This window comes from Notamacropus eugenii, chromosome 3 (assembly GCF_028372415.1).
Source record: "Notamacropus eugenii isolate mMacEug1 chromosome 3, mMacEug1.pri_v2, whole genome shotgun sequence".
NCBI lineage: Eukaryota > Metazoa > Chordata > Mammalia > Diprotodontia > Macropodidae > Notamacropus > Notamacropus eugenii.
The window spans coordinates 388070881-388095005 of record NC_092874.1 but is presented as its reverse complement, the minus strand read 5'-3'; the positions used below and the strand labels follow the sequence as shown (position 1 = coordinate 388095005).

At 38.1% G+C, this 24125-nt stretch overlaps 1 protein-coding gene across 4 annotated transcripts in view; it reads right to left on the bottom strand.

Annotated features, from left to right (window-relative positions):
• LOC140497142 (lysosomal alpha-glucosidase-like) overlaps positions 1-24125 on the bottom strand; it is a 74305-nt gene that overhangs the window by 18089 nt on the left and 32091 nt on the right. For all 4 annotated transcript variants that reach the window (XM_072597726.1, XM_072597727.1, XM_072597725.1 and 1 more), the window contains 2 exons: positions 20793-20911; positions 3803-3934 (listed from right to left, as the gene is read on the bottom strand). In XM_072597726.1, the coding sequence (XP_072453827.1) occupies positions 3803-3934; positions 20793-20911 (251 nt within the window). The remainder of the gene's footprint in view (positions 1-3802; positions 3935-20792; positions 20912-24125) is intronic.

Here is a 24125-nt window from a genome sequence, read left to right as displayed (position 1 = left end):
TGTCCTGATTTAGAAGAAGAATGAATTAAGTGGGGAACATTACATATGATATCTGCCTTTTTTCCAATGTGTTGTTTGGCCTTACTGGATTTTTTATTCTCTTGTTACTCTTTTTCCTTTTTAATTTCTTTCTTTTAAAGGTATGGCCCTCCATTAAAATTCCCACATTCCCTAAGAGTCTAGCCAATGGACTGTATCCCCAAGAGATCATAAAAATGGGAAAGGGTCCCACATGTACAAAATTATTTATAGCAGCTCTCTTTGTGGTGGGCAAGAATTGGAAACCAAGGGGATGTCCATCAACTGAGGAATGGCTGAACAAGTTGTAGTATATGAATGTAATGGAATACTATTGTGCTATAAGAAATGATGAACAGGAAGACTGATTCAGACAGGCCTGAAAGGACCTATATGAACTGATGCTGAGTGAAAGGAGCAGAACCAGGAGAACATTGTACACAGTAACATCCACAGTGTGTGAGGAATTTTTCTGGTAGAATTAGCCCTTCACAGCAATGCAAGAACCTAAAACATCCCCAAAGAACTCCTGAGGCAAAATGCAACCCACATCCAGAGAAAGACCTATGGAATTGGAATGTAGAATAACGCAAACTATTTTCTCTCTATTTTCTCTTACGTTTTGTTTTGGTTTTTCTTCATGGTTTCCCTCATTCATTTTAAATCCTCTGTGCAACATGACTAACGTGAAAATGTGCTTAATAAGAATGTATGTATAGAAAACATATAAGATTGCATGCAGTCTTGGGGAGGGAGGTGGGAGGGAGAGAAAATCTAAGACTTCTGGAAGTGATTGTAGAAAATTGAAAACAATAAAATTCAAAAAATAAAATAAAAAATATAAAGGAATGACCGTCTGGGAATAGATATGGAGTCAGTGGGAAAATTAAAAATTAAAAAAAAATTTATTTTTTAGAAAGCAGAATACAATTACCTAAGTGTCTGTGAGGATATCTTTATGGCACTCCCTCCCACAAGCCTCATGGTGGAAAGTGATGCTGTAGAGCAATAGGAAAAGTCCTTAGTTGCCCAAAGGGATTGAAACAGAAGAGAATTCTTATGGCCTACTTTAAATAAGTCCCTAGTCCATGAATCCTGTTAACACTGGGGTCATGAGAGCAGAGTGCTTGACCAGCTTGTGGCTCCTTGTGCTTGCTTCCTGTTACGTGAGCCATTTAAAGCTTGGCTGGAACTCCAGTTGTGCAAGAGGAATATTGAGCGTTTTCTTTTTGGAAAGTAGTATGCTGGGGAAATCCCTAAACCACCCAAACTAGCCTCAAGGGTGGAGCTTTGAGAGGAGGTGATCACAGGGGAAATGGAAAAGAAAGGAATGTGCTGTACTTCCCTTGGGCAAACCCATAAAAAGAAACTGGTTATGTCCTAGAGATCCAAATCCAAGGAGTGACTCTATCTTAAGGGGATTTTATTTATATATAATTGAAAGATTTCAAATTAGACAAGCAAAGAGCCGTGGAATTCAAGAGACAGAAAAGACCTTTGACATGTCTGTGTTATTTTCATTTATAGAGAAGTTAAGTGAATTTTCCCAAGATCACATAGCTAATTAACGACAAAGCCTCTTGAGTCTATGATCCCATGAAGCCAAGTCCAATGATATTTATATTTGTGTCATAAAAGTGGGGGGCAGGGTGATTATTTCTACTTGTGGGTGACTGAGTTCTCTGAAGGTCAATTAAAGCTTTCCTTCACAAAAGAAATTTCCATGTGGCATTAAGATAGCCATAGTTGCTATTGGGAGGTATCATAGTACAATAGAAAGAGAACTCATTCTGGAATCAAGAGATCTGATTACTAGTCATACCTATAACACTACTTGCATGGCCTTGGATAAGTCATTTATCCTCCCTGGGTCTCAGTTTTCCTCATCTGTAAAATGAGAGTTTTGAATGAAATGGTCTCTGAGATCCTTTTATTCAACTAGTCAAGTAGTATAGTGGTTCCCATTTAGGTTCTTTATGGATTCAAGGCAATGGTCGAAGATGTTTGTGATAAAAATTCTTTAATTGTTTCTTAAGCAGTAAATAATTGTCCGATTTTGTTATAAATATATATTTCCTCTGTGCCAACAAACATGTGCACGTTTGAAACATCATAAATTTGTTTCTGCACTGGTACGAATCCATCCTTATTATGGGCACAATTATTTTGGTATTCTTACAATCGTTACATCAAACTCTAACTTAGACAACTTCTGACTAGGGGCAACAAGTTCTTGCAGTTTCTCAACATGTCATCAAATTGCTTCCAAACCATCACAAGGATTTAACATTTGAGTGCAAACTGATTCTCAACAGAGGGTCATATGCTTGTGCACACCCTTCTCTACCTTCTATGAAGTGTACCAAAGCAGCTCCCTCATACCCTTCTGTTACCTCATCATCTGTGTAAATGTGATTACTGCATTATGAGCATCTGCACTGTGGAAGTGAAACTCTCAGGCTGTTTCAGAGACATGAGCACTGGACATACACATTACAAGCCATTTTGAAAAATATTCTGCGGAAACAAACCTTATGTGGCTTTCACTGCAATATTAAGGTTATTTTCTAATTTAAAATTATTCTCCACTATTTTACTGTTCTATCCGGTGAACTTTCAAATGAACTGGTTAACAACGCTGGTCAGTCATCTGACAGAGTTTCTGTGAGAGTGTAGCTGGTTTGCCAGGAGCAAAAAAAAAAAAAAAGATGAAAGTCATGTCTGAAGAGATTCTTTCCTTACAAAAGCTAGTTTATATATAAACATTGCTTTAAAATGAAACAATTTATGCAATTGAACCTTAGGCACATTTTAATATAGCACTTGTCATTAGCCAGAAGAAAAATAAATATTACATTTCATAGCTGGCTACATATTTTTAATCAGTTCTTTAGGTGACTAAAATTTTAAAATGAATTTCCATCTCTCAGCAAGTGTTTGTATGATTCTCCTGCCATCTACCACATATATATGTGAGCAAGCATTTTCACTTCATTTTAGTTTTAAATCAAAATAAATAAACTCAATGTGGACCCAGATTTAAGAATATGTTTGCCTGGTTTTGAGTCAAGTACTGCAAACCTTTGTTCAAATAAAAAGTCCAACATCAAAATTAAATTTACAAGTTATAACTTATTTCATTAAAATGTTTCTTACGTTCAGCAAAGTTTACAAAATAAAGTCATTTAATAAAATCTTGCAGGTAATAGTAAGCATTATAAGGTCTTACTTGATTACGTGTTTCAATTTTTGCAAAATGTCACACTAAAATATCTATAATTATTTTATAATTAGAGTATTATAATTTTATAAGTTACCATGATTGAAGGTAGAATAAAGTTTTATTTTCTATAGTTATATAACATAAATTTTAATTTGGAGCTTTTGAAGGCAAAAGTTATTGCTCTATTTATTGTAAGCACTTTATGAATAAACCTAAGAGATTATGAGTAATATAATAAATTACCCTCAGATTTCATAACACTTTTTTTTAATGAAGTTTTCTTGGAACAAAAAAGTTGGGAAATATTTATTCACCTACTCTGTGCCAAGCACTTCTAGCTATGTCTATGATCCGATGATCTCTTCGAGCTCAGTTAGGGAATTGATTTTGGCTTCATCCAAGAGTAGATGTAAACATGCTTCTTTCCTTAGTGACAAGAGCATTATGTTATTTTTCTCACAAGGCGGGAGCAGTGTGACCTTCTCTTCTGACTCAGCCCCCCTGAGCTCCCTAAAGAGGGAGCAGCCCTGACCCTTCACAGATAGTTAGAAGTCACCTTACCAGAATTAGGACATAGTATTGCCCATGCTTGTGAAGGTCCATAACTAGCTGGGGGAGTGTGCCAAAATGGTGTGGGTCAACTGTGAAATCCCGAGATCCTTCCATGTGGTCAATGTCATTCCACTGAGCATCCTACCAGGAAAGAAAAGATACACTAGTAAACTGCCAACAAACCCATGCCTGCTCCCCTTGATTCCTCTTTGGATTGGCTCTGGAGTCAAAGTTCAAACAGGGTTTAAATACCACCTCTGATGCTTATCATGTGCCTGACCTTTGCTAAGTCATCTTACATCACTTCTCCCTGCCTCAGTTTCTTCATCTGTAAAATAATGGGTTTAGACTAGATGACCTTGGGTTTCCATTTAACTCCAGATCTATGATATTAATTTTCTTCCACTATTCTAAACCTTCCAATGCCCTCATCCATTTTTTTCTTCCTTTCTTTTGGTCTTAGCTAAATGTATTCCTTTACCTGTACTTGTGAGTTCATTGCCTCCATAACCTTACACTGTTAATCATGCCCTCCTTTATGCATTTGAACCACTAAATCCAGGGGTCTTTTAAAAGTCTTCATACTCCTTGTCCTCTATGCCTCTTTCTGATATTATGTCAGTGTAATGCAATAAAGAGACAGAGGCAGATCCTGAAATTAGAGTCAGTGACCTCAGTTTGAATCCTGGGTTGGCTATTTACTACCTGGGCAACCTGGGGCAAATCATTTTCACTTTTCTGTGCCTCAGTTTCCTCATCTGTAAAATGAAGGAGATTGACTGACTAGGCCAGATGACCCTGCTCTTTCTTGGTTCTCCTCCTTCCTTCAAGGGATTTACATTCTAGGAGAAAGGATACAATATATACACAGAGATGTAAATATAGGATAATTTGATGAGAAAGAGTATAAACAACTAAGGGGATGAGGGAAGGTCCTAGGGACAAAGTGGTACAATAGATGGGCATGGAGTCAGAAAGAGCTGGGTTTGAATCCATCCTCAGACACTCACTAGCAGTGTGACCCTGGGGAAAAAGTCACTTAACTCCTGTCTGCCTCAGATTCCTCAAATCTAAAATAGGACTGATAGTAGTAGCTACATCCTGGGGTCTTTGTGAGAAGCAAATGAGATAATACTTGTAAAGTAGTGCCCGGCACATCAGAGGCCCTTAAGACACCTTCTTTTCCTTCCTCCTCAGTCTCTTCAGTTGGGTCAATATCCATTTCCCACCCACTAGGCATATTCCAAGGCTCTGACCTGACCCTTTTTCTTTTCTCTTCTCTCTCTCTTATGCTGTACTCCTTCTAAGCAGATGATGCTCAAAGCTATATATCGGCCCTAATCTCCCACATGAACTCTAGTCTCACATCATCAACTGTTTGTTGGATATCTCCATATGGGCATCCCACTTATCTGCGTCTCAAACTCAACCAGTCCAAAATGGAACAGATAATCTTTTCCACTAACCATGCCTCCCTTTCACATTTCCTTGTTTCTGCTGGGTAATACCATCCACCCTGATTTGTAACTTCAGAGTCATTCTTCGTTGTTCCCTCTCCTTCACTGACCCATATCCAATCAGTTGCTGAGTTATATCAATTCTACCTCCTGAAGAACTCTTGTTCTCCCTTCTCTCTTATCACAGGGCCATGATCCTCATGAAGAAAACCTCATTCCCTCACTCAGACAAATACAATAACCTCCCTTATCTTAAATCTCTTTCTTCTTCCAACTATCTCCCATGGAGCTATCATAATGATTTTCCTAAAACGTAAGTCTGACCATATCACTTCTCTACTCAAGAAACTCTAATGATCCTCTGTTGCTTCTAGGAGTCAATATAAGTTCTGGTGTTTGGCTTTTAAAGCCATTTTACAACCAGGCATATCTTTTCAGCTTTATCATATAATACTCCATTATTGAACTCTACAGTCCAGTCAAATTGGCCCTCTTGTTTTTCCTCATGCAGGACACAACATTTTCCATCTTTGGACCTTTGCACTGGCTATCCCACATTTTTGAAATGAAATTCCCCATCTCTGCTGCCTCTGAGCAACTTTTTCTTTCAAAACTCTGCTCTACAGAACCAGAACATTGTACATAGTTCCAGCCACACTGTGTGATGACTAACTTTGATAGACTTGACTCTTCTCAGCAAGTCTAAGTCTAAGACAGCCCCAAAAGACTCATAATGGAAAATATTATCCATATCCAAAGAAAGAACTATGGCGTCTGGATGTAAATCAAAGCATGCTATTTGTTCTCTCTCTCTTTCATTTTATTTCATTTTGTTTCTTCTTTCTCATGGTTCATTCCATTGGTTGTAATTCTTCTTGGCAACACGAATAATGTAAAAATATGTTTAATGTGAATGTATATGTAGAGCAGATATCAGATTGCATGACCTCTTGGAGAGGGGGAGAGGAAGAAAGGGGAGTAAATTAGGAACTCAAAAGCTGGTGGAACTGAATGTTGTAAACTAAAAATAAATAAATAAATTTAAAAAATAATAATTAAAAAACTCTGCTCAATACCTACCTTCTACATGAAGGTCCCATCAGCTATTAATGACATCCCCCTATTTACCTTGTATTTATTTTGCATATAGTAATGTTTGTAGATATTCTCTCCCCTAGTAGAATATAATCTCCTTGAACGTAGGGATTATTTAGAGTTTATCTTTGTAGCCCCAGTGTCTATTGTAGTGCTTGGTACATAGCAGGTACTTAAAAAATATTTGTTAATTGATTAATTATTATATACAATATAAGCTCAATTAATGTTTGTTTAATTGAAATTTGTGTCTACAGGCAAAAATAAAAGACACCAGGACTGGATGTGAACCCAAGGATGAATAGTACCTGTCAGCTCACTAACTTTTGTTTATCAATGGGGCAAAGGTAAGCAGTGATCAAGGCAGGACTTTAGAGAGAAATGACTGAGTGACATTTGGGGAGAAAATGGGGAAGAGTAACTTTTTCAGCATCATGGGAATGGAAGAAGAGTAAAATATGACAACGAATATAATTCCCTGAGGTCAGATGTTAAGGAAAATATGCAGAATTCATGAACGATGGGCATTAATTACTTATACCTTTTAGCTAGAACTATATAGGTTTAATAAAGTAATTAGACAAATCCAGATTAACTCTAAGTAAGGGAAGGATGACCAGGAGCCTGCCCCTTAAATGAAGGCATCCCCCCCAAAGATCTCTTCTCACATCTCTCTCTTGGTGATTTCATCCATCTCTTGTACTTTAACTAAAATCACTTGGCAAACAAACTCCACATTTAGAGCTCTACTCTCAACTTTTCTCCAGAGGTCCAAACCTGTATTTCTCTTTTTAAATAGTTTGTTTATTTATAGTACTTGTTTTTGCAATGCTTACATTTCTCCCTCTCTCATCCCCTTCCTTTTCTCCATCCACCAGAAAGCTATCTTTTGTCAAATAAACTATTTTAAAAGAAAATAAATTCCACAAAGTTAATCAATGCTTGGGGGGTAGGGGTGGGAAATGACATTATATGCCATGTTCCACACCTATGACTCCCCACAAAGTGGAGGAGGTGTCTTCTCATATCTCTTCTTTGAGGCCAAGCTTGGTCTTACAATTTTGCTGTATTCAGTTTGAATTGTTTTGTGGTTGTTTGCCTGGCTTCACTAACTTCGTTTTTGATCACTCATATATGTCTCTCCATGTCAGTCCTATATTTTAGTTGCCTATTAGGTATCTTCATTTGGATGTCCTGCCAGTCCTTAAGCTTAATGTGAATTCACCATCCTTGGCCCAATTCTGTCCTCTCTTTCTAACTTCATAGAATCCTAGAGTTTTAGAGCTGTACAGTACATCAGCCACCAACAAGTCCAATGCATACCCAAAAGGATTTCCCACCATAACATACTTGACCAGTGGTTATCCTCTTCTTCAAGACCTACAAAGAAGGTGATCCCCACCACCTCCTGAGGCAGTCCCTTCTACATTTCAACTACTCTCATTATTAGGAAGTTTTCCTTGACATCCACATCTGCTCCTGGTTCTGTCCTCTGAGGAAAAAGGAACATATCTGATCCTTCTTTTATATGGAGGGGCTTCAAATGCTTGAACATAGCTATTGCAGCCCCTTGAGTCTTCTCCAAGCTAAACAGCCTTAGTCTCTTCAATTAAACCTCTTACAACAAGGACTCAAGGCCCTTACCCATCCTGGTTGTCCTCTTCTAGACACATCTTATTAGCAAACATATCAAGGACTTAGGAATGTCCTTGTTTTAATCACACATGTTTAACTTCCATCTGATTGCTTACTATCTTAGGGAGGGGGGAAGACAGGGAGGGATGGAATTTGGAACTCAAAACTGTTTTTAAAATGTTAAAAAATAATTGTTTTAACATGTAATTTTTGGAGGATAAAAATATATGTAAAATTTTTAAAATTTAATTAATTTAAAATTAAATTTAAAATTTAAATATACATAAAAAATTTTAAAATTAATGTTCTTGTTAAATTGAGGTGCCCAGAGATGAATAAAATATACAGATGTGGTCTTGCCAGGACAGAGTACACAGTATCTCCTTATACCTGAATGTTATACCTTCCTTAATGTAGCAAAAGGCTGCATTAGTTGTTTTTTTTTTTTATTTACCACATCATGATGCTTACTCATTGGGAGCTTGCAACCTGCTAAAACCCCTATATATTTTTCAGGCAAACTGCTGTCTAAATATGCTTGCTCAACCTTGTGCTTGTAAAGTTGATTTTTTTTTCTAAATCTAAGACTTTACCTTTATCCCTACTTAATTTCATCTTAACTCCATTCGGTCAAGTCCTCCAACTTTGTTGAGGCCTTTTGGACTCTAACTCATTATCCAATGTGTTACTTACATCTCTTAACTTCATATCATCTGCAGATCTGATAAGAGTGCCATTTCTTCTTTTATCCAGGTCATCAATAAAATGATCCAGTTCCAAATTCATAAAGCTGTATCACTGTCCAGTCTACATTTCTCCATGTTTTCCATAATAAGAGTGTAAGATTCTCAAATCCTTTGTTAAAATATCTACTAAATAAATCTGCAATCCTCTCATGATGTACTTTTTAAAATAGGATTAGGAACTAGATCTGTGAATTCACTGGAATAGAAAACTTCCAGGTGTGGAAATATATTCTGCCAGTACAAAACTTACAACTTACTCTCCCAGTACAATATTTGCAATACTTACAACTTACTCTGCCAGTACAATACTTAAAATACTTACAACTTATTCTGCTAGTACATTCTCTGCAATTTAGAGGCTTAGAGAGCTCCTACCTAGAGCATTGGAAGGTTATTTGGTTTTACCCCAGGCTCATGCAGGCAGTCAGTATGTCTTGGAGGCAGAACTAGAACTCAGTTCTTCCTGGCTGCCAGGCCAGCTCTCTGTTCCTCCATACCATGCTGCCTTTCACCAGTTTAGTAACTTTACCCAAAAAGGAACTGTGTTTATTCTGGCAAGACTCGTTCTTGACAAAGCCGTGCTGGCTTTTTGTAAGCCCTATTTCCTTTTTTAGAAATTCACTAACCATCTCTTTAATGACCCATTCTCGAATTTTCCTTGGAAGTGAAGTACGGCTTTCTGGTCTATAGTTTGTAGATTCTAGTCTATTTCCTTTTTTGATCATTGGAATAGCACATGCCCTCTCCAGTGGTACCTCTCCAATTTCCAACATCTTTCAACAATCACTCACGAGGGCTTTATAATCACATTTGCCAGTTAGTTCATTACCTAAAAATTTAGTTCATATGGGCCAAAGGGCTTGAATTCGTCAAGGGCAGCTGGGTACTTTCTCACTATATTCTTACTTATCTTTGGTCTCAATTCCTACTTGGCCCTTTTTTAGGTGTCATTTCCATTGCAAAGGAATTAGTGTAGAAGTCAGAAACAAAATAAAAATTAAGCAGCTCTCCATTCATACCAAATAGCAGTCCTCTCCACTCTTTGAGTCTCTTCATCTAATATAACTTGAGTCTTTTTTACCATCTCTAGCCTCCCTTGCCAGCCCTAACTCATTCGGGGCTTTGGATCCCTGGCATTCTTTCTACAATGCCATGACATGTTCATATGCATCTTCTTCTTCTGTATATACATCTTAAAAAATCTAAATTGGTTACTGAGTTCCCTGTTTTTCCTCCTCATTGGAATTATATTCCTTTGTACCTTCAGAATATCAGTCTCAAATATTCTCATTCCACCTGAGCTGATTTAATCTAGGACAGAGGTTCTAACCTTGGGATCCATAGGTAGCCTGGGGGGGGGGGGTGTCTGTGAACTTGAATGAAAAGAAAATACATCTTTATTTTCACTATTCTCTTACTGAAATTTAATACTTCCTTTGATTATTTAAAAACTTTATTCCAAGATGAAGTCCATAGACTTTGCCAGGCTGCCAAAATGACCCATGACATAAAAAAGGTTAAGGACTCCTTACCTGAGATCTGACATTTATTCCCTGAACCTTTTGAAACCCACTTTTCCAAAAATCTAAGACACATGTGTGACTATGTCTAGTTTCTGTCTCCAGCACAAAAATCTAAGACACATGTGTGACTATGTCTAGTTTCTGTCTCCAGCACAAGAAACTTCGTCTCCCAACTCTAGGCATTTTCTCTGGCTGTCCCTTATGCCTAGAATTCTCTCTCCTTATTGCCACTTCTTGGATTCCCTTGAGTTCCAGCTAAAATCCCATCTTCTGTGAGAAGCCTTTCCTGATCCTCCTTAAAGCTAGTGCCTTCCCTCTGCTGATTATCACCAATTTGTCCCATCTATAGCTTGTTTGCATGTTGTATACTCCATCAGGCTGTGAGCTCCTTGAGAACAGGGACTGTCTTTTGCCTTCCTTTGTATCATCAATGCATAGCACAGTGCCTGGCTCCTGGGTACTTATTGAATGATTGACTTTTCTATCACAAATTCTAGGAATGAGTGATCACTCTCCACCATGTTCCCATTATTTTTATCCCAGCCTCCAGTTCCTCTTAGTTGTTAGTAAGAATATGATTCAATTCAATAGTTTCCCCTTCTTGGTTCTTCTGCCTTCTGAAGGATGAAAAAATATCATTAAGGCAAGTCAAAAAGTTAATAGCTATTATATAGTAAGTTTTCTGTTCATTTTGCTTTTGGGCTAACAGAGAATTTCAGCAAAGGTCTGGATAATGGAAGTTTCCCATCAATGCCAGATTTGTGATCTGTTTCCCAAACATTTCATCTCGTTTCTTTCTGTTCAAGTATAACAGACAAGCCAATCTCAAAGAGAAATGGATGCACATATTGACACAGAAAACCACAAATTAACATTATCTATGTTGTATTATGTTTTCATTTATTTTGTTAAACATTTTCCAATTACATTTTAATCTGACTGCACCTTTTACACCCACTCACTTTGACCCCAGTCCTCTTCACTCTTATCCCCACTCTGGTTCCCAAATTTCCTCATATGAGTAAGCTTTCTTAATATAGTGCTACCCTTTCACCCCCACCCCTTCCCCTTTATCTAGTCTAGTTCTTTTAAATAAAATATACCTATCCAAAACCACATTTCAGCCATGAGCCTCATCCCACAGAGAAGGCTCTGTATTCCCTATATTGCTTTCTTGTAGAAGGACCTATCTAGACTCTCTTGTAGTTACTGTACCTAAATTTCTCTGTTTGTGTTAATAGCATCACCACCCTCCCCAGTTATCTAGATTCATTGCTTTGGGACTATCTCTAATCTTTCCCTTTTTGTCACTCTGCACACATCTAATCAGTTTGCCACTTCCCATCATATATATCTCATAAAATCTCTTGGATCTGGTCCCTCTTTTCTACTACTATATAACTAACCTACTGCAGGCACTCATCTCTACTTGCCCAGACTATTGTAACAGCCTCCTAACTGGTCTCTTGTCTACAATTTCTCACTGCAATTCAGTCTTCACCTTATTGCTTGAGTAACCTTTCTAATAGTGTATTATGGTCATGTCACTCCTCTTCTCAAAAGCCTTTTGTGGCTTCCTATTTTTTACTGAGCAAAATATAAAATCCTGATCCAAGGCCCTCTTCAATCTTCCTCTACCCTACCTGTACAGCTTTCTCTCATACTATTTTTATTTATACTATACTATTTATCTCATACTACATATCTCTTGTACTGTACCTTTTGTTCAAGTCAAACTGGACTATCCTGTTCCTTGTTCTCATTCTGCCCATGCTTTTGCATAGAACACCTTCCTACCTGGAGAAGATTCTTCTTCAAACAATAAAGAAGTATTTATTAAGTACCTACTATGTGCCAGGTACTGTGCAAGGACAAGGGAGGCACTGAGGATGCAAAGACAGAAATTAAATAGTCTCTGCACTCAAGGAACTTACATTGTGTCAGAGAAGAAAATATGTACATAAATACATACATGCAAGATATAGAAACATCAAAAATTAAAAATTGGAAGGAAGACCACAAACATCTGGGAAAATGAAATGCATCATGTAGGAAGTGTTGCCTGAGCAAGGTTATGAAGGAAACAAGGGATTCTAAGTGGTCGAAGTAAGGTAGGAGTGCATTCTTGGCATGGGAGTTAGCCAATGTAAAAGGCATAGAGATAGGAGAGGAAGCCCAAAGAGGAGCTTCGCTAAACTGTCAAATACAGGAAGGGGAGTCATGTAGAATGAGATTGGAAAGGTAAACCGGAAACAGGTTGTGAAGGACTTTAAAAGCTAAACAGAAAGACCAACTACAACAACCACCACCATCAGTGCGCTGGCCAGGGTTTGTGTGTGTTTGTCCTTTGTTGCTGAAGAAGACCATGCCATCAGAGAAATGATGACATGACTTGCACTTGACTTTGTTTTGAGTGAGGGAGGGCTGTGCAGGTCACCAGCCTCCCTTCTCCTCCAGAGCCATCCGAATCCAGTGACCAGATATTCATCAGGATAACTGAAGACAACCCAGGACGAGGCAATTGGGGTTAAGTGACTTGCCCAAGGTCACAGAGCTAGTGAGTGTCAAGTGTCTGAGGTGACATTTGAACTCAGGTCCTCCTGACTCCTGCACTGGTGCTCTATCCACTGCACCACCTAGCTGCCCCAGGGTTTAACAACTGGCTGAATGAGGCATGTTCAAGTTTAATTTGCATTTATTAGCATTTTCTCCATCACTTTCTTAAACAGACTGACCATCTGTGAGGTATAAAGGCTCACACTAAAATTTGAATGCTAAGCTCTCCTCCTTGGAGCTGGCTCTAACACATTCCTAATAACAACACAAATTAAATGATATACAATTATATCAATCAAGAGAGAAAAGGTGAGAGGAAAAAGTACCTTCCTCTCTTCTTTGCAGAAGTGGAGGACCACAGGCAAGAAACAAGCTGCATAGACAGCCACCCTCAGCTGGTGAGTCTCACTCACCTGCTTCTCTCTCTCATTCCTCTCTCTTTTCTCTTTCTTTTTTCATCTCTCTCTTTTGTTCTCTTCTTGCTCTTGTTTCTTGTTCCTCTCTCCCTCTTTCTAGTTCTCTCTTTTTACTTTCATTCTCTTTTTCTGTTCCTCTCTCCCTCTCATTTTCTTTCTCTTGTTCCCCCCTCATTCTCTTTCTTGTTCCTCTCTCTCCTTCTTTTCTCTCTCTTATTCCTCTCTCTCACATTCTCTCTCTTGTTCTCTTGTTCTCATTCTTTTTTCTCTCTCTCCCTCTCTCTTGTTCCCTGTCCCCCTCCCTGTTACAAAGGATGTAGGGAATGGGGAAAGGAAAACAAACAAAAACAAAAATGATATCAAATAATAAAATTTTAAGGAATTAAATATTTTTTAACATTTTAAAGCAACAGTAAGTCCCTACAGTTTATTTTGCCTGCAACAATCTGATCCCCTTCCCTACCCAATCCAATATCCAATTCTTTGACTCTACATGTTATTCTTTCCTGCCCCCTTTCATTTACCTTCCTTTTCCAGCATAGATGACTAAAGTTCAGAATTCTACCTGTCTTCCTCTCCCTACTTCATCCTTAAGTTTGAATGAGATTCATCTGAAAATTCCTTTCACCAGAAATATCAGTTCAATCACTTCCCTTTCCTACAACTTTCTCTTTCTAGGAAATGTTAAGCATCAAACCTGAGCCTTTGTTCTCAATGACTCAGACAAAGTAGGCAGTCAATAGCCTTGTTATTTCTTTACTCAGCACACCTAGAAATACAGCTCCATATTTCCATCTTCCCTTATTCCCCCCTCCCCATCTCTGTGTCCTCTTTCTGTCAATGTCCTTCTTATCCTTCCCAAGCCACCTCAGATGCTAGGTCTTTCATGAAACCTTCTGTGATCCCCCATCTCATCCAACAGGCAAAAGTAAGCTCTGCTTCCTGAAATTTTCATAGCACAGCTCCTGGATCTCCTCCACTTGATTCATCTTGTATATACTACAGTCATTCCTATCCTTGTTCTTTCTCCATTATCTTGCCAACTCCTTGAGGGCAGGACGTGTAACATCGATCTTGGCACCTTCAGTAAACCAACACAGTGTCTTGCATATAGGAAGGACTTACTCTCTTCCTCCTTTCTAATTATGGACTCAGTTCATTGTCTATACACAGTGTCTATCCAAGATAATGTGTACTTATGGATAGCTCTATGGATAGTACACGACACATCAGAATCTAGACAGTAGACCGCTCCATTCACTTGGCTTTTCTTATGTGGATAGTTGGACTAAACTCTTTTGAGGGATTACAGTTCTCATTTGGGGGACTCTACAGTGATCTGGAGCTTGATGCAATAAATACATTGCTATCCACAAACAGATGCATATGGAGGACCTTACTATCTATACACAAGAATAAGTTTCCAGGAGTGGATGAAATGGGATTAGAAAAATACATCTTTATTTTCACAAAACTCTACCTGAAATTTAGCATTTCCTTCTACTATGAGTTTTAAAAAAAATCTTTCTGAGAGGGCATCCATAGGCTTTATTAGTCTGCCAGAGGAGTTAGACATAAATAAGATTAAGTATCACTGATTTGTAAGGAATCCCTCCTCCATTGGCCTCTTTATAGGATAAATATACTTCATATACTGACAAAAACTTTTGCAAGCATGCACCTTCTTGTTTTCCTCTCCATTTGATCTTAGAGAAGCATCAAATATAGTTATTTTTATTGCTACATCTTTTAAGGAGGTCTTATATAATTGAATGGAAGACACTTTATCTGGAGAAGAACCTTTAAGGTTGCATTTTTTTTTTTTTACCCAAATAAACAAGTACAGGGGGAAATCTCAGATTTTCTAAACCTTCTAGGTCAATTGTTCTAATTGTTAAGATGTGGGCCTATTTACAAAACATGTGAAAAGAGGTTATTTTAAGTAGCTGTTACCGCAAATATGATTAAAAATAAATTCAAGTGAACAATAGCAAGTCCCTTTAGTTCTGTAATTCTAGGTTCTTTGTTCTTTCCTGAACACAGCATATGAATTATAAAACAGAATACAATGCAGAGACAGAAACAAAGGAGTTTACAAATTTTTCATATTTCTAGCTATTTTGGCAAGTACATTAGAGAGTTGAGGTTACCTCTAATGGCAAAACTAAAGCTACCTATTAAGCAGCCAAAAAGCTACACGCTGGGTCTGCTTGCTAAGGACCAGCCTAGCTAAGTACAGGGAGGCTCATCACCAGTATGTCTGCTTCACGATGAATTCTTTGGCCATAGCCAGCCACAAAACAAAGAAAAAAGTTTTAAAGTTCTTAGTTCTTTGTAGTTCTCCCTCCACTTTTTCATAAACAATGAAAGAGGTTTGGAAAAGGGTGCAGAAAATGCCAAGATTCACATAGGTTTTAGATAGACTATATTTTTAAAATAAGTTTTTATTAATATTTTTTGTTTTTACATTACTATAATTTCCCCTCTCCTCATCCCATATAATATTATTTTTAAAGAAGAGAGAGAAGGAAGAAAGGGGAAAGAAGCAGCATAACTGATCAGTACATAAAAAATGTCTGAAAGCATGTGCGATATACAATGTTTGTAGACTTCCCACTTCTGCTAAAGCTCAGTATCTTCCCATATCTCTTCAATAGATTATCTATAAATATTGGCTTTGATTGCTAGCACTTTAAATATGATATCCTTGTCCACAGCCAATGAATATACATACTGCTAGAGGAATTGGATCACACCAATTCTGGCATTCTCACTATAATTAAAACCAGAACACAAAAGGAAATTGCAGCTCAATAAAGAATGGCTCACAGGAGAAGCAAATATAGGATTTGAGAGAGTTGCTTTTATCATACATACAGAATCAACAAAAAACAGCATTTCATGGAAAACTTGGGCCATTTTGTATGTCTTTGCTCATGATAAACATTTACCAAAATAAAAATACCCACACCATACCATGAACATGTCTACAGTTTGTGAACCTACACAATATTATTGGATCACTGATCATTTAATCCAGCCCCTTCATTTTACAGTTAAGGAAACTGAGGCCCAGGGAGCTTAAGTGATTTGTTTGAGGTCATAATCTGTCAATAAGAAATTCCACAGAGTGCAATAAGGTCCTCAAAATTAAATCAACGTAAGTGGTCAGTTTTCAAAAGAAGAAATTCAAGCTATCAATAGCCATATTGAAAAAAATGTTCTAAATCACTAATAATTAGAGAAATCCAAGTTAAAACAATTCTAAGGTACCACTTCACATCCATCATATTGGCCAAGATGACAGAAAAAGAAAATGACAAACTCTGGAGTGACTATGGGAAAACAAATACTTTAATTCAGTGTTGGTGGAGCTATGAACTTGTCCAGCCATTCTGGAAAGCAATTTGGAACTATGCCCCAAAAGCTATTAAATTGTGCGTACCCTTTGACTCAGAAATGCCACTAATAGGTCTATACTCCCAAGGAGATGAAGAGAGGAAAAAGATCCATATGCAGAAAATTATGGCAGCTTTTTTGTGTGTATGGTAGAAAAGAATTGAAAACTAAAAGTATTTCCATCAATTGGGAAATGGCTGAACAAGTTATGGTATATGGGATATGGTATATGATGGAATTCTAATGCTATAAGAAATGATAACAAAAGACATGGTTTTAGAAAAATCTGGAAAGATTTGTACAAAGAGACGTAAAGTAAAGTAAGCAGAATTGGAAGAAAAATTATATAATAACAATAATATTGTAAAATAGTCAACTGTGAAAGAATTAGTAACTGATTAACATAATGACCAACCACAATTCCAAAGGACTCATGATGAAATGGACTTTCTGCCTCTAGATAAAGAGCTGATCAACTCAGATTGCAGATTGAAACATATTTTCTTCCCTTCCTTTTCCTTTTCTTTCTTTCTTTTTTTGAATGATTAATATGGGAATTTGTTTTGTGTGAGTATACATGTTTATAATTTTTTTTTGCTTCTTAGTGTCTGGCAAAGAGAAAAGGGAGAGAATTGAGAATTAAGAATAAAAGAAAATAAAATTTTAAAAAATAAATAAAAACAAAATTAAGTCAACAAAGACTTTAATATTCAGAGATTCTGTGGAAAGGTGAGAATAGAAAATAAAAAATAAACTGGAAAATGCGTTTCAGGAATAAGAAACAAGAAGGGCTAAAGGCTTGTGAAAAATACAGAAGGTACACATCTATATATCATGAATACTTTCTGCAAGCATACAGTTGGGAGGTGATGAACATTGTGAACATCAAAGAGTGTCACAAAAAAATGGAGCTTTGTCATATTTTAACAGACCAGAAATGAGGTAGTAATCATTTCCAAATCAGCTATCTGTATACAGTCAAGTCATTGACAAGACCACGGATCAAAGCCAATACCAAATTAGAAGAAAGAATAAAATGAGGAAATATGGGAAGATGTCGAGCCAAGTCCAACTCTACTCCAACCCTCAGATCCTTCTCTGAACTCATAGCTTTTGCCTTTTGTGTGCTTGGCACTTACCATAAATTGCCTAACACCCTTTCTTAGATGGTATACACTTTTTATTTTATACACTTTTCACGTATACACCTCTTTCTTCACTAATGTCCCACTCACCCATGAAATCTTCATCATAGTATAGAAGTGAGCCTGGATTATCCAAATCTCTAGTATAGAGCCAGCAATAAAATATAGAACAATAGTGAACAATTATATAGTGCCCTGAAGTTGCCATAGGCTTTTATCTCATTTCATACTCATAGCAGTCCTGGGAGGTAGCTCCTATTTTAAAGATGAAGAAATGGAGGCAAAGAGAGGTAAAGTGACTTGCCCTGGATTACACAGCTAGTAAATGTCTGAGGCTAGATTTGAACTCAGATCTCCCTTATTTCAAGTCTAGCATTCTTTCTTGTGTGTACCACTTATAAATACCTATTATTCACATGCTGGACTAGCTAAGTTTGTGAGATTCATCACTAAAAGCTTGGCACCAGCTCTAACACTCTGGTGTTAGCTTGAGCTGCCTTCTATCTCATGACCTCAGTGGCCATTTTTTAGCAGGTGACACCTTAGACCTCACAATGACTAGGTACTTCTTCACCTCCAAGATCTCCAATTCTGAGCTTTCCCCTCTTTGATCCCAATTTCCCTAGCCTTTCAGAGTTCTCACTCCCTCCAACCTGTCAATCATTCAATTCGTCAACAGATTTTTTTTTTAAGTGTTTACAATTTACTAGGCAACTTTATGAACTGCTTCAGATACAAGAAAAAATTGAAGAGATCCTGCCTTTAAGAAGCTTACATTTTACCTACTGGATTTGTTCTTCAATCTCACCATTGTCACTGAACCTTTTACTTCTTCCCTGTTCTCTCTTTCTACCGTCTCTCCCTTCTCCTCTACTACTATTTCCTTTCTGGCTCCATTTTTTACTTCCTCCCTAGCCTATACCTTATGGTTAATCATTTCAATGATGCCCTCATCATACCCTGGAAATCTGGCCAGTCCTGGTTTCTGGATGACCCTCATCATCAACATTCCTCTCCTCTCAGTTTTTTACTATTCCTGAAGATACAAAACCATGTTGATTGGTTCACTCTAGGCTCATTCTTTTTTTTAGCCCTCACTGTTGCTCTGACATCTTTCCTTCTTCTTTTGTTGACTTTCTAGCATGTTCCCTGCACATAGCACCCATTCTAAAGTACACCTGTACACTTCCAGCGCCCAAGACTATGCTACCCAAACTGGACTAATCCCTAAACACATTCTGTACTTTCATGCCTCCATAATTTTGTTCATACTGGCTCCTACATCTGGAATGGACCATACCACTATCCCTGATCATTGAAATACCATCCATCCTTAAGAATAAATATTACGCATATTAAACATACCTTTTTGCTGAAATCTCCCCTAATGTTCCTGCCTAGAAATGTTCCCTCCCTCTTTTGTACTCTTAGAGCATTTTGTTTGTACCTATCCCAAACACTGGTCATATTGTACTTTGTTTCCTACTTATCTGTGTACATATTTTGTCTGACCTACTACTATAGATGACAAGCTTCTTGAAGTGACAAACTATTTCTCATTTATCTTTGCATCTGGCTTAACCATTACAGCAACTTACACATACCAAGTTCCCAACAAAAATATTCTCTGAAGGAAATTTATAGCTATCTCCATTTTACAGATACAGAAATGAGAACTAGAGATGCCACTAGATTTGGCTACAGTCACATACCTGGGAGAGCATCCACTTAATTCTCAGGCAGTTGTCAAATTGAAATATTATTACTGTTCATTTTAAGATCAGTATTTCTTGATTTTTATCCTCCCTGTTCTTTCTTACCCACAGAAGTATTGTGCATAGAACCTTGCCTGATTCTAGTTTGGATGCCTACTTGCTCTGCTCAGGCTATGTTGTGAACCTGCATTTACTACTCATTCCATCCCTTCCTTCTTTTCTCTTTCTATTTCTCTACCTGCATCTTTTTCCTTGGACCTTAAAACCAATTCTTTGTCCATCCAACATGAGTTTTAACCCTAGGCACATTCTGACAGTTTATACTCATGAGGCATCCAGCTTTCTTGGTGGAGAGAACTGAATGAACTCCTGAGAAGGCAAATTACTTTGTCTTCATTCAGGTCAAGGAAGAAATTCTGGCTTCCCTTTGCCTTCACTAATGCAGTTTTCTTACATGGAAAATTTACTTCAGAGAAGTGAGATAGACATCCAGAGACAGAAAGAGAATAGGGAAATTGCATAGGATACCAGAAATCTTTTTGGAGTCATGGGGGATCACAGATATAAAGGTGGCAGGGATCTTAGATACCAACTAGACTAACCCTGTCATTTCAAAGATGGGAAAACTGAGGACTGACTACAAAGGATAAGTGACATGCCCAATGTCACATAGGTATAGGGCTAAAATACAAACCCAGATCTTCGGATTCCAAATCCAGGCTAGAGGTCAGCAGTTAGAGAACATTTACAATCATAGTATGCTAGAACTAAAAGCGAGTAGTTAGGTGATGCAGTGGATAGAGTGCCAGGTCTGGAGTTAGGAAGATGCATCTTCTTGAATTCAAATTGGGCCTCAGACACTTACTAGCTGTGTGACCCTGGGCAAGTCATTTAACCCTGTTTACCTCAGTTTCTTCATCTGTAAAATGAACTAAAGAAGGAAATGGCATCCAGTATCTTTGCCAAGAAAACCCCAAATGGGATCACGGAGAGTCGGATATAACTGACACAATACAACAACAAAGAACTGAAAGAAACTTTTGAGAACAGTACAGTGACTCCTTCATCTTAATGATAAGGAAACTGAGATCATGACAAGACCCAAGTTCTCCTTACTCTCAGGCCAGAGTTTACTTTCCTTAAACCATATTACTTTATGAGACCTTCTACTTTGGTCTTTCTGTCTCCTACTTGGCTGTGCTGCAGTAAAACCACATTTCCACTCCTGGCTCTGAGACACAAAGTGATAAGCCAAGGGAGCCCCAGACTGGAGAGTCTCATGAAGCGGAACCACTTTATGCGCTGACCTTACCTGTGGGATGAGATAGTTCCTCATATTTTTCACCGTCTGCCATGTCTGTTCACTGCCACCATAACCCCAGCGGCAAAGATGGAAACCAAGTCCCCAGTAAGGTGGCATAGTAGGGAAGCCTGAAATGATGGCACTTTGTTAGTATGGTGAGGATGGCAGTAGAAGAGCTCCTCATGGAAGGGGGTGACTTAGCTTATTAAATCTTCCCTCAGTTAAATGAGCAGGTCAGCTCTCTTACATGCACCAAAATAGTTATATCAATCCTTTCTTGTGGTAATAAAGAACCAGAGACAAATTACATACCATCAGTTGCAGACTGGCTAAACAAATTATGGTACAGGAAGGTAATGGAAAATCGCTGTGTGTTGTAAGAAATGACTATGAGGAATATGGAGAAGCATAAGAAGACTTACATAAGCTGATATGAAGTAAACAGAACCAGGAAAACAATATAAACAACTACAATGATCTACAAGGAAAAAATGTAACAATGCAACAATAAGCTGAATATTCTCAGAAGACATTGACCAGACTTGTGCCCAAAGAAGAAATATAAGGAGACATGTCCTCTCTGCGCTCCTCTCACCCCAGCTAGATTCCTTGCAGAGGAGGGAGGGACTATGGATCAGAAACACCAAATATAATGTCAAATTCTTTCTATATGGTTTTTTGGCTTTGCCAAACTATTTTCCCCCCTTTCTATCCTTTGATTTAAGGGATTGCTCATGGAGACGAGAGGGAGGGAAGGAAGGGTACATGAGAACTATACAAATAAAATAGCAATAAAATTTCATTTTAAAAAGCCAATTGGTCAGTCAATAGATATTGACTAAACACCTACTATGTGCCAAGCACTGTGCTGTGCACTAGAGATACAAATATGAAAAAGAGAATCCTTGTTCTCAAGTAGCTTCCAACCTAATGAGGGAAGAAAATACACAAAAGAAAGCTGAAAGGAAGAGGAAGGAGAATAATGGAGAAGTCCAAGAAATCCCAAAGGGGTGCAGTCCCCTGGGAAATGAGGAGATGATTGTCCTGGACCTACTCCTTAAATGGAGGCTTGGGAGTTTGTGGCTCTGCCCTTCAATAAAAGGGTCAGAGGGTACTGAGGAGATGTGAAGAACAAGGCTGATTGGATCTTTAGGGAGGATGAATTTCCCAACGATGAAGTTCCTGGGGGGAGAAATCAAAAAGGTCCAAAAGAATGGCAGCTAGAACTTCCCTGACGTTGGGAGTTAGGGAGAATGAGACATTATAAACAAATAGTGGAATTTTTTTCTGAAAAAATGGAAGAGAGGAAAATGGCCCTGGGAACAGCAGGAGTCACATGACTAAGGTGAAGCCTTCAAATGGCTCTCCCCATCTAAGAGATCATCTATTCCAGTGTTCCTACCTTCCCTCCTAGAGAACAGAAGATTCCCTCCCACAATAAGAGGAAAGCAGTAAGAGCAAACTTGAGAACAAGCCTTCTCAGGGGAACACTCCAAAATCCTGGGGCACATAACTATGAAAGAGTCCTATTGGTTAAATTATGCCTATGGAGTTCATTAAGGGAGACAACAAGGTACAGACAAAAGAGTGCTGGATTGGGAGTCATAGGATGTAGGTTCAAATTCTGGCTAAGTGACCAAGTCATTTTAATTTCTCTGGGTCTCAGTATCTCAACTAGAAAATTAAGGAGTTGAGCTAGATGAACTTTGAGTTTTAAATCTATGACACAAGACCAAGCTGCCTCACACTATACTGATTCCTTGACCTTCCTCATTCAATCTCACCACCTCCAGACAGCATGTCCATACTATCTCCTTCTCAGCCCTCCTTCCTCTTCTGTTCACCACTATACTAATCTTTTCTAGGCCTACTCCTATTCAGTTTACTTCATAGATCATTATACCATAACTCCTGTAATTCTGTTCTAATCTCAGTGATTTATTGTTCAATTGTTTCAGGCAAGTCCAACCCTTCATGACCCCATTTAGGGTTTTCTGGACAGAGATACTGGACTGGCTTGCCATTTCCTTCTCCAGTTCATTTTATTGATGAAGAAACTGAGGCAAACAGGATTAAGTGACTTGCCTAGGGTCACACAGCTAGCAAATATCTGAAGCCAGATTTGAACTCAGGAAGATGAGTCTTCCTGACCCCAGGCCTGGCACTCTATCTGTTGCCTATTTGTAACTAACTCTTATATTGAACTTTTCAAGCAGTGTTTCTTCAGTTTCCTTGCTTTCACTCAAACTTGATAGCACTCCTCTTGGAACACTCTTTATTGGAAACTGCTCCTCCTCACTCATAGAGTCAAGGCCTTAATCCTTGCTCTCTACTGAACATTCACAGCTTTTTCTACCATCATCTTTCAACGATCTTTCATTTCCTAAGGTCTATACAATGCACATGTACTTCCTGCCCCCCATCCTCATTTCTGTCCTCTTTCAACCTTAAAATCATTTTATTTTCTCAACTTCCTCCATGACCTACACTATTGGTCACAGTCTTCCTTTGTACCATATGCCTTGTCATCAGCTCAAGGCTTTAAGAATTCTAGTTAAAAAAATCTTCTACATAAGTGGAAGACAGCATATAGCTAGACAAAATATTTCAATGGAAAAAATTGGGGGATTTAGCTAAATGCAAGATCAATATGAGTCAGTTGTATGACATAGAAGACAAAAAGCAAAAACAAAAACCAAAATTATCTTGAATCTAGATTTCATGAGGAGAGGCATAGGGTCATTTCACATAATAGCCTGCCCATATCTAGAGTACCATGTTCAGTGCCAGGTGCCACCATTTGCAAGGACGTTAATGAGCTAGACTGCATCCAGAGTAGGCCAGCAAGGATGGTGAAAAGACTACAGTTCATGACATCGAAGGATTGGTAGAAGGAACCTGAGATATTTAACCTGGACAATAAAAGATTTTTCAGGGCACATGAGAACTGTCCTCAGGTATGGCAATGCAGAAGGGGGATTGCTCATGTTTTGCTAGATTCCATTGAGCAGAGTTAGGAATGGTGTGTAGAAGTTATAAATAGACAGATTTCAGCTCAAAATTTCCTAAGAATTAGAACTGTCTGAAAGTGGAATGAATTACCTTAGAAAGAAGCTACCAGAAGAGTCAGCACAGCATGGTATAAAGCGAGATCATCTTAGTGTCAGAAAGAACTGGCATAAACTCAACTTTGACACACAGTAGTTATGTCATCCTCGGCAAGTTACTTAACCTCTTCACATCCCAGGCACTGGTAGAAGAAATTTTCTCACTGTGAGTTCCTTACACCCATGAAATCATAGGTCCAGTCTCATCCCATCTCAGAGTTACAAAACGAAGTGC